The following is an 11,754-nucleotide window of genomic DNA, read 5'->3' as shown; positions in this document are numbered from 1 at the left end:
CATAGGCCGAATTGCCCATGAGTCCTGGTTTCTTGTAAACTTTCTTCACTCCTTTTCAACATTCTGTCCTCTGCACTTCTTTAGAGGTTTGCTTGTGCAAAAGGAACAGGACTGGGTAATGTGAAGCACAAGACGAGATTACTGGGAGGTGTGAAAATGATTTGCTTGAAACCAGAAAGTGTCTTCCAAACTTTGTAGCAGAAATACAAATTGGTTGAATTTCAGCAAGTTGTACAAGTGGTGAGGAAGGTGTGGGTGTGTTTGCTTGCCTCCCGTAGCTGCCCTGTTAATTCACATTATAAATGAGCACCAATCCTGATTAAGGATTGTTAATGATGTGTTGCAGTTGTGTTGTTATTGATCAACCCAGGCATGACTACTAAGATGCTCTTACAGTATGTGTGCAGTTGGCGTCGACTCTTCAGTCCTTGCCTGAACCTTTTGCAAATGGAGCATTTTACGTAGCTTGGTCTTTCTGTGAGAGCTGATGTGTGGATAAAGGAGGCTGATTCTGCAGTTTCACATGTCAGGAAATGGGAGGAGCATACAGCTCCATATATCTAGGCCCACAGGTGGGTCAGGTAGGACCATGAGCTAGCAACAATAAAGTGAAATTCAGATGTAATGTTTATCTTTGTTAAATGGGTACAATGAGAGCAGGGGGTGCTAAATCCTTTCTCTTCATTGTTTTTTTGGAAAGTAACTGTCACTTCTATAGCCCACCCCTGATTATCACCTCTGGATTTGGCCACAGGTGGGAGTAGGTAAGTTACTGGAGGAAAGGGGTAACTTTGGACTCTGCCACTCCTGCTCCTCCTGCTCCCATTTGACTATTTTGTTCTAGCAGGGCAATGGCCACACTCACATGTGGGTTTTGGGGCCCAGGGTGCTCAGCTGGCTGTGACTGATGTCAAAATAGGGAAATATTCCTCAAACTGGCCTTAGTTGTGGGAATCTGCCTTAAGTGGAATCTGACCATTGATCTTCTGAACCCAGTAATATGAATTTTCTTCAAGCATTTGGGCAGAAGGAAAGGCATTTCCCAGCCCTCCTACCTGAAGTCATTTTACTGGAGGTGCCAGAGAGTGTAGCCACGCTATCTGAGTGCAGAGCAGGCACCTTTCCCCCTAAATCATGGCCAGTTTCCCTTTTAATTACTATTTTTATTCACTTACCACATTAGTATGGTAGGGGCAGTTTATGAGAGGGCTAAGTGTGTAGGTTTACAGCTGTGTGTAGACACGTGTGCATGCTTGCAACTCTGTGGTGCAGCATCGACAGGAGTTAGGTCTGGATTTGCCCACACCATTACAGGTCCTCCAGGTACAACACTCTCTTTTGCACTGACATGGGCTGGAGACTGAATCTGCTCCCTGCCCCCAGCTGATTGCAGCCATGCAGAATCTTGCCCGTTTCTCCCTGCCCAGGCCCGGCCTGTGTTTTGTTTCCGGGTCACAACAGAACATTGGCAGCTGCCTCTTCTGCAGAGTGCCCACCTGTGTCCTTGGCCCATTGCAGAGTACCGTAATAGGAGTGACAAGACACAGGTCCCTGCCCCAAGGACCTCACAGTTATGCTTCGGTAGGCAAGGAAGTGACACACAAATGAGGTACAAGCGCAGCAAGAGAGGAATACAGTAGATGCCATGATGCAGTTAGGTAACTTCAGACTCTGGACTTTGTGGGGGCACTTTAGATAGCAGGGTATATTATTCCACTCAGCCCTTCTGCATTTGGGGGTCCTCCTGCCCCGAGAGCATTACTGAACACATGCACAATTACAGTCCTGGATGTTTAGGCTTTGTTTCAGTTACTAATGAGTTCTGGATCTTCTTTCAGGCACTATTCTGTGTCCTTCAGCTGCCTGTACTAATAGATGCTGTTGTTTTATCCCCTTTGGAAAATGGCCATTGCTCTAAAGCAGTTGGTCCTTCAACCTCCTGAGGCCACAGCTGTTTCTGTGCTGAATGTGTGTGGGGGGATTCATTTTGCCATAGGCTGTGGCATGGCGTAGTATGCCTGCTGGAGTTAGCGGGGCCTTGTGTGTGTGTGACCCATGCCCTTGGTACTTCTTGGGCAGGCTGGAGGATTCTGCAGCTGTCTGTGCAGAGGTTGATGTGCCAAGGAGCCTCCCTGCTCTGGGCGGGTGAATGGAAGAATAATGAAAACTTCTTTTTCATCCCTTCCAGCCATGTACAAAAAGTTGGGCCTGGCACCTTATCCTCTAGGGGTGGCATCCCACTTTTATTTCCCATCCCTTCCATGCTGTGGGGATGAAGCTTCAGTGGCACAGCCTGCACTGCTTTCTGGGTGGCAGATATGCAAGCTCCATGTCTACATATTCCTTTTCAACCTCCTTATTGTTTCCCAAGGAGCCTTTTCCAATTTCAGATGGCAATAAAAAGAGATTTTGCGAATGTGAGACTCGTGTTCTCTGATACTGCGAATTCAAAACCTCAGGCCAGGTCAAACCATTTCTCCATTCAGACCAATATTGTGTACTTTTGACAGGCACCACCAGCTCTGCCAGGGCTTTAGCTGAGACTTTTCCCATCACTCCATCCCTGAAGCCAGCAGGACCTGCCAGGATTTTAGGTGTGATATTCTGCCTGCAAAGCATGACTATATGGAAACCCACTGTGTTCGATTAGGCAGTGCAACTCCCTAGCAACTCTGCATTTAAACCCTATCTAGTTACTGAGATCCAACAGCAGGTCACCTGTTAATAGGAGCAAAACCTCCACACTTGTTTCCCATTGGCTTCAGTCTAATTTAAGGAACCTACAGCAGGAGCCCCACCCCACCCAGTGACATTAAGAAATGTGCCCCCCTTGCTTTTGCAAACTCCAAAACAAGGAACAAAGGAACCTTTTTTTTTTTTTTACAATTCAGGCTGTAGAGAGGTGGGTGTGGCCAGTGATTTGATGGTTTTGGAGATTTGGTTTTAATTTCCTGGATCCAACTTTTACCCTCTTTCTGGCACCTCTAGCCGGCAGCCTCTGCCTCCCTCTTCTTCCCCCTACAATGACTCCTCACCTTCCCTACAGTCTTGTCCTGCAGTTCTGGCCCCCACAGTGGTGTTGCTTCAAACTAAGAACACAAGGTGGCACTCTTGAGCCACAGGCCCAGGGAGGGAAGCAGGGATGCTGCCACCAGATTACGTTGCCCAACCAGGAACTTCCCATCCCAGGAAACGGGAACACAGGAAATTGCTTTATACTGAGTCAGGCCGCTGGTCAGTCTAGCTCAGTTTGTCAACAATAATTGGCAGCACCTCTCCAGGGTTTCAGCCGTGGGTCTCTCCCAGGTCTACCTGAAGAGGATTGAACCTGAGACCTTCTGCATGCAAAGCAGCTGCTCTGCCACGGATACCTTTCCCAGCTCACATTTCCTGTCGCTCCACTGCAGTTCAACTCAAACCACAAAAACATCTGGCCAGGCCAGGACTGGTGCTCTTCATTTTGCGAATCCTCATGAGCAAAGTGCTTTCTTCCAATGTACCCCAACCTTACCCCATACCTCTTCTGGTCAGCCCCTCAGAGAGAGGCTGTTCTGTGCATTCACTTATAAGCTTATCTTCATTTACTGCAATACACGTGGCCTGGTGCTTCGCTTTGGGCCAATAATTCAGCGTCTGCAATGCTTAGCTTGGTTCCACTCTGCCAGAGGGCCAGCAGGAATGAGGGGTGTCTAGTGCAATGAATAGCCTCTGCATGCACTGCAGAACCATGGAGTTTCCCAAATCATGAGCGAGCTGGAGTTAGAGGGAAGGATCAAAACTCCTTCCTCCCTGCAATAAACACAGTGGTACCTTGGGTTACATACACTTCAGGTTACATACGCTTCAGGTTACAGACTCCGCTAACCCAGAAATAGTGCTTCAGGTTAAGAATTTTGCTTCAGGATGAGAACAGAAATTGTTCTCCAGCGGTGCGGCAGCAGCAGGAGGTCCCCATTAGCTAAAGTGGTGCATCAGGTTGAGAACAGTTTCAGGTTAAGTACGGACCTCCGGAACGAATTAAGTACTTAATCCGAGGTACCACTGTATCTGGATGGTTATTGAACACAATCTGTGGCTCTCTTCACTGCGTAGATTGACACTGCAAGAGGGCAGTGATGTACTTGTCTGTTTTGTAGCATGTCTCTCCACTGATATCAACATTTGCCTGTCCACATGGTCCCCATTCTCTTCCATTCTTTGAACTCAAGTCAAAGACGACATATGTAGCCAGCTGAGCCCTCCATCAGAGACTCAGGAAAGTTCGTTGCACCTTAGCTTGCCATAATCTTGAGGACGGAGACCACAGCACCCCACAAGCCACGTGCTGAGCCCATCACCTACGTAACAAGCCAAGACTGCAGCCAAAGGGACTTCAGTTTACGCGGGGCATTGGGAGGCCGGCAATCACTTTCATCAAGACCATCTCGGGGAAGGATCTATTGCCTGCCAGGTTGTGGGACCCGAGGCTCAAGATGTGCAGCATGAACAGGACCAGGAGGTGGAGATACAGGGTGGTGGGCTGGGCTCTGCTTCCTTGGAGGTGGGACTCTTAGGTGCTGCTTTCCCTGCTTATTCTCCTGCGTGGAAACCGCAGCCCCACTTGTCGTTTGGCGACTCTCCTCTGAACAGCCTCTCGTTGCCAGGATGTCTGCATCGGACCGGGTAGTGGTGGTGCTTGGCGGAGCTGGCACGGTGGGCTCTGGCATTGTCAAGGCGCTGCTGGAGAAAGGTAAGGCTTACATTGACGTGCCTTCCATCTTGCAGGAGCCTGGGTCAAGATTCATTGACTGTGTCTGTGTGTGTCTGCCTGAATGCATATACTTGGGGCTGTCTGAGTCCAGCAGCTGCACATTCAACTATCTTTCCATAGTGTTCTGATCTGTTTGACTCCTGCTACCAATTGTTTGTTTCTACCAAGCGGTGATGAGCCCCAAATATACCACGGAAGTTCTAATATTCTAATATCAGGCATGTGTGTGTGTTGAGGGGGACAGTATCTGTGACTACTGTGCTTTTTGGAAGCACTTTGCACACACCCAGAAGCCACTTGTGTCTCTCTCATTAACTCATGTACCTGAGGCCTGAGCTCTGGCATTAAAAACAGTTGCCAAGACCAGGCTGAGCTCCGTTTCATCAGCTGTTCCGCCATCAATCAAACCTAGGAACTGATACAATGGCATCCATGCCCCCTCCTTGTGCCCAGGGCGTTGCCTCCTCTGATCCTTTGTCATCTGTGCAGGCTTCCAGGTTGCTGTCATTTCTCGAGACAGAAGCAGATTGGAGAAGCTGAAACAGTTTCTGCCTCCATCAGCCTGCCAGCGGCTGCACACCCTAGTTGGGGACGTAGGTAAGACTTTGTGTGAGAGACCTCGGCTGCAGTGCTTCTGAGGGCCATGAGTGTGGGGCTGCTGTGGGGAAATACTGGGCAGGGGGAGTGGGGGCTGAAATGTATGGATGGTGGAGAAATTCATTTTAGTTTGTATCTAAAGGTGATTTTTGTCAAATCTGCACTTTCCAAACTAATATGCGAACCAAAACACAACTGTTCTTCGAAGCTGATATTTATCCAAATGCAGCTCTCCAACCACCTGTGTTTACAAAAATGCATATATGAGGGGAAAGTGTGCATTAGAATGCAGAAAACAAGATGCTAAAAATAAATTATATTGAGGGGAAACTGCTTGCAAAAAAAGTGTACATTATTCAAAACTGCGTATAAAAATGTGTTTATTAGGAGAACTTAACACTAAAATGCTGGTGAATTTTCATAAGGGTTTTTTAAAAACCCTCAAATTTCTGCAAAAATGTGGAGAATTGAATTTAAGTTTAGACAAATGAGAAACTGAGAGAAGCGAAACAGACAGGTCCTTCCATCCCTGCTGGAACGGTATCTCCATACCGCTGGGTATGAATGGTGGAGGGGGCACAAATTTATTGAGGTGTCCAGAGCTAGGAAAAGGGAAGGCAGAAGGCGCCCAGCAGACAGGCGGCCTTCAAGCTGCAGGCGGTTGTACGGCCCCCTCCAGCAAAGAGCTGATCGAGGCTGCCTTCAGAAAAGCAGAGCCAAAGGCAGCCTTTGCGTGAATCTGGGAAAGTATTTCATGATTTGCATTTTGACTGCCAGCATCGAAAGATATTGTGATAAAATTAAGGCAGCAATGAGCACCACTGCAGTAAACACCCTCATACAATCCTATAGCCTTTAGAATTCAAGGTACTTTATAAATAAAAAGAGGAAGGTGATGGTCCATAACTGGGAGCATTGAAGAAGAAGAAAAGAAATAGGAGAAAGTACCTGAATTCTCTTGGGAAAATACAAATTCAAATTGTTGCAAGGAAACTCAAGCCTACTTTTTCTTTTCTTTTTAAGGAAGCCCTGACAGTTGAGGGCAATTCTCTCTCTTTTTTGAGGTTTGAAGATGAATCCCCAGCATGCTCAGTGGAGCTTTAGTTGAGCCAAGTATGCTGTCATTTTGCCACCAAATAACTGGGGTCCGTTGGCCAACTGCACCTGCACAGGATGTCACAGTTGCCGTGGGATGCACCAGCCTGTAATCTGGGTCACTGATGCTGCAATCCTTATGGACCATTTACACCTGCAAGGCAGCCATAGCATCCTATCTGCAGGATACAGGCATCATGCTGTTATTGGCAGGCCACCTGTAGGTGAAGACCCTTCGGTGGCCTTGCTTTTTTTCTTCCTCCATGAGTTTGGCAGGAGGGGAAAGGCTCTGGGCTGTTTGGGAGTACAGATTGATAATGCTGGGGGATGCAGCCACCTGGTCTCACTATCTCTGCTCCTAAATTTATCCCATCCATCCAGGTTCTGAGGAAGGTGCAGAGGCAGCCAAGGAGGCTCTGCTGAAGAGCATTGGGAAGGTGACGGACGTGGTGTCCTCCTTGGGCTTCAGCTGGTGGCAAGGGGGTCCCCCTCTCACTCAGACCCTGAAGGAGCTGCACCGGGTGAGCAGGGAAATAGATCAGAAACAGGGGTGCCCCTAGATTGTCTCTGTTTTGCAGGAAGGATTCTAGTGCATACCAGGAATGTAGGTTTGTGCAATTGGCTCTGTCACCCTAAGACAACAAATCCACTTTTTTAAATTTAGAAAACTGGCTTTTTTTGCAGTAAATTAAGTGATGGGGAAATGCATTCAAAAGTGTGGGATGAACAAATCATTAATGGGAACAGGGGTACCAACTTGAATGAAATATTGTAGGGGCCCAAGTAAGCCCCTGCCCTGCATAATTAATCACATGATGCAGTGTACACACCATTTGAAAGGGAATGCCCATCAACTTTGTGGGGGCCTGGCCCCCTCAAATATTTTATTGTGGGGACCAAAGCCCCCATGGCCCCTAGGAGTTGGCTCCTATGAATGGGAAGATGCATAAAGACCCCACAAGGACATCAAGTTCAATGCTCATATATGACCTGTCTGCAAGAAAATCAGATAGGACACTGTATAACTTCTGTGTAAGCTTTGTGCAAGCAAAACAGATTGTCTGGAGGAACCCAAAGTTATCCAGATCAACCCTCTCCCATTCTCTTTCCTTCTCCCTCTCTCTGATGGATAGATTCTGTTTGCTGGCTTTTGGGGCCATTTCTATGATAATGGTACTCTTCCCCTGAGTTGGTCTTGTTGCCACTCTGCAATTATATACTGGAAAGTGCTATAGCATTTTTAATAAAAACACATCTCTGCCCATTGAAGCAGCACTTCCTCCTTGATGCTGGCCAAGCCAGGGTTGAGGGCTTTGGGGTAAGGCCAGCCATCAGGTAGAATGTTGATAGAAACACCGGAAGTGGCAGCGGTGCTTTTAAGCAATGCAAAAAGCTGGGACAGGAATAACTGGCCCACAGATCATGGTTTGTAGTGGCAGAGAGGCGGATTCCTAATTTTAAGAAAACTGTAACTGGATCACATTTGCAGAAGAGGTGTGATTGTGTGGATCTCGAGACTCTTGGGATACTTCAGCTGGGACAATGAACACGGGTGTCCCTCTGTTTCCTCTCCCACAGGTCCTGGACACCCTCCTTCTCAGCACCTTCACTGCCTGGAAGGCCTTCTTCCCCCTCGTGAAGGACAACGCAGATGGGACCTACACTTTCATCACTGGTGAGATGAGCTGGGTTGGTCTGCAGAAGATAACTTTGGGGAGAGAACTTTTACTGGGGCTTCAGCCAGCCTCTCTTGCCCAGTAGCAATAGAAATGCACCTTTCGTTTGAGTTCGCAGGCCCTCATTGCTTTTCTACCCTTCCATACCCTCTCTCCAATTAAGTCCTGCATGCCTGAGCATGTGGGCAGATGACCAGCATTTGTGGGGCAGCAGCTTGTGCCTTGTGGGGCTAGGTTGACAGGGACTGAGCCATCATTGGCAAAAAAGCTGCCCTATTGAGAGCTACCCAGGCACATGGGAAGAAGACGACTTGTTAGCTCAGTGTTGCCTTCTCAGGCTAGCAGTTGCTGGAGTCTCAAGGCGCTTCCAGGCTGTTTCCAGGTGGGATTCAATCACATACCAACAAATTCAGGCTGCACAATTATAGTTGGCCAGGAAGTCTTGCACAACAAACCTGCTCCGCCCACAAAGACTGGACTTTCTGCAATAAGGGAATTGATGGGGAAATGCACTGGAAAATGTCTCATCAAAGCATATATTTGATGATGTAGACATCATCAAAGTTCCCTACAAACAAATCGGGATGAATATTCAAAAAGCAGGTTGTCTGGGAGGTCTCCCATTGGCTGCAAACATATCCTCTTAGATGGAAAGAGTGAGGACTGAACCCTGGACCTTCTGACTCAGCCACTGGTGGTGATGGCAGCTCCTTCCTTCCTTCCGTCCTGGCTAAACCAGCTTCTCTGTTTCAGGAGGGGCTGGGGAGCGCCTCCTCATGCCAGGCACAGGCTTCCTGACACTGGGGGCAGCGGGGGCCTTGGCCTTTTCCCTCATGGTCCGTGAGGAGTACCCAGACGTTCCCTGCAAGCTGAATGAGGTCAGTGCTGGGTTTGTTGGTGGGTCAGCCAGCTCCCTACCCACGTGGGGAGTAATTTTGCCCTCCCAGGGCTGTAATTAGTGGGGTGTTCAGCATCTAAGAACATAAGAAGAGCCTGCTGGATCAGGCCCACCGGCCCACCTAGTCCAGCATCCTGTTCTCACAGCTGCCCCAATTGGAAACCCACAAGCAGCAGCTGAGCACAAGAGCACACTCCTGTCCTGTGGTTGCCATTCAGAAGGATACTGCCTCCAGCCATAGAGGCAGAGCATAGCCAGCATGGCTAGTAGCCAGATCAACAGCAGGAGTAGCCATTGTGGCACCCAGGAGATGCTGTTGGGTCCTGACTCCCATCAGTCCCAGCATGGCTCAGTAATAAGGGAAGATGGGGATGTAGTCCATGTTGGCTACTGATCTGTGGGGTTGGTTTTCCTTGCTGGAGAGAGAGCTCCTTCTTTGGAGGTCTTTAAGCAGAGGCTTGACAACCATATGTCAGGAGTGCTCTGATGGTGTTTCCTGCTTGGCAGGGGGTTGGACTCGATGGCCCTTGTGGTCTCTTCCAACTCTATGATTCTATGATTCTATGACTTTGAGGTTTCTCTGTGAAATGTGTGTGTGTGAGGAGAATAGTCCCCAGGCAGACTCAACCCTGATGCTCAGCGCTCCCCCTACAGCTCCTTCCAAGCCTCTTCCTAGTACCAAACCCAGCAGATCTTCCGCGGAACCTTTAACTCACGCAGAACTTTGGGAAAAACCTTCTGAATGACTGAGATCAAAGCAATCCATTAGGCAGGGTGTTGCTGGCATCCGTCTGCCTCAGTAGACAATGGTGGACTGCAAGTGGGGCAGTTGAAGGTGCCCAGTTGTGCTGCTAGAGGTTCACCATGGGTCTGGGATAAATAAAATGGCCACTGTGCTGACTTTAATTGATCCCAGTGAGCCGCAAGTCTCTGACGGGCAGGGTCCATCCAGCAGGGATGGGGAAATCAGTCGCCCTCCAAATGTGGCTGCGCTACAACTCCCATCATCCCTGACCACTGGCTGTGTTGGGTGCTGGGAGTCTGAATCCAACAATGTCTGGGGGGCTTCCCAATTGTGTGTGGATCAGTGGATGGCTGGCGCAGCCTCCCCCCCTCCCAATGTCTCTTCTGGCACTGTCTTGGCTTTCCCTGGCAGGTGAAAATCAACATGGGTGTGACGACGCCAGAGCGCCTGGGCCCCGGGTATGTGAGCCACCTGGAGGTGGGAGAGGCCGTCGCTTCCCTGGTGGACAAGAGGATCGTCTCACATACGGTGTTGAGCGCCAGCTTGCCTGCTGACCTTAAGACCCTGGCGCTGGAAGGGAAGCTTTGAGGCGCCGGCTAGGAGACTTGCCAGCCATACCCACCCATAGTCCCTCCCCTTTGCCACCTCCCGTGTCTCTCCTTGGTGCCTGACTGGTAGGGAAAGGGTGCTTTTCAGCCCTGAGGCTCCTTCTCTCCTGCTCTGGCCCTTCTTCAGAGCCAGATGGGCACAGAAAGGGAGCATCAACATCACACATAGAAACTGGCATGAGCCACTTCAGGGAGGTAGTGGATCATCTGGTGGTGGATCTGGCTGAGAGAGGGAGAAGCTCCTCTGAGCAACCAAACCTGACCTTGTCCAGGGAAGCTTTGGTCCTCTAGCTGGTTGCACATCAACAGCCTGCCCAGGAGTCTTGTGGTGGGTGGGCTTGCAAGATTGGGCAGGGATAAGGAGAAACATCAAGTCCCAGTGGTCGCGAAAGAGGGTTTAAGGAGGCCAGCGGGGATGCTGGGCATTTGTGGCTTGGTTCAGAGGGGCCCCTCTTATTCCAGAAACAATATGGGTTGTGTTAGATTTGCCTTTAAAGAAAACAACCATTGCAAAATTATGAGCAGCTTTGGGAGTTGCCTACCAAGCAACCCCTGCTTTGGGGACTCGCTGTGTGTCCCACCCAACCCTTTTGGACTACCTTGACGATATCCTGTCTTCCAGGCAGATGGTTCCAGCCTCCAAGGCACCAGTTTCCTTGCTCTAAAGACACCCTGCCCTTGAGTCTCTCTATCTCCCCCACCACCCCATCCTAAGTGCAGCCCAGCATTTGGAAATGGCCTGTGGCCCACCTAGCCTGGAGAGGAGGGTGCAGGAGAGAGACAGAGATGCCAACAGCCAAGCACTTGCCGCACATTCCTGTCCCCGTCTTGCCATGTTCATTTGCGCCTTCCACTAAACATTGTATTATATTTAATAAACCCTTAATACTGTCTATTGTGCTTTCCTTTCCTTTCTCTCGCTCTCCCTCTTTAAGTGCCTTTTGGAGGAGGTCTTTTTGGGGGGGGTTGCTGGTTGGGCATCTGCCTTCTGGGGTGGATGACTACAGGGTAGCAATGAACAGCAGCCCCAGTTGATATTTGCAAGGGTTAACACTGAGGAGAAGGGGGTGTTGCAAGGACCCTTTTGAATTTGGGCAGAAATCAGGCACCATTTCAGACCCCTCCCCTAGATGAAGGAAAGCACGTTTTCAATCCACACGAACCAACCCATTCCAAAGCAAGGATTTTGCAGCAATGCAATCATATTTGGGATAGCTCAGCACCGAAGGTCCCTGCCTGGCTCCCACTAGCTGTTTTCCAAGGCCCCCTCCTTTCCAGAGAAAGTACGTGCCTTTCTGCAAGGAAAGAAAAAAGAATGAGAAGCATCTCATCTCCCTTTCTGGTGGGCAGGAGTTTTTGTGTTAAACGATTTCTATCGAAGAACA

General features: G+C 49.3%; 1 protein-coding gene across 1 annotated transcript; it reads left to right on the top strand.

Moving 5' to 3' along the window:
* The first annotated feature begins 3,928 nt into the window (after positions 1-3,928).
* On the top strand, positions 3,929-11,239 carry LOC309535788 (farnesol dehydrogenase-like). The gene is made up of 6 exons (XM_082229171.1): positions 3,929-4,729; positions 5,240-5,347; positions 6,824-6,963; positions 8,021-8,117; positions 8,872-8,996; positions 10,173-11,239. Exons 1-6 carry the CDS (start codon positions 4,645-4,647, stop codon positions 10,347-10,349), a joined length of 732 nt encoding a protein of 243 aa, XP_082085297.1. The 5' UTR covers positions 3,929-4,644; the 3' UTR covers positions 10,350-11,239.
* The last annotated feature ends 515 nt before the right edge of the window (positions 11,240-11,754 follow it).

This window comes from Podarcis vaucheri, assembly GCF_965113315.1.
Source record: "Podarcis vaucheri genome assembly, chromosome: 7".
Taxonomy (NCBI): domain Eukaryota; kingdom Metazoa; phylum Chordata; class Lepidosauria; order Squamata; family Lacertidae; genus Podarcis; species Podarcis vaucheri.
Note: the sequence above shows the minus strand (reverse complement) of the source record. Positions and strands in the feature narration are given on the sequence as shown.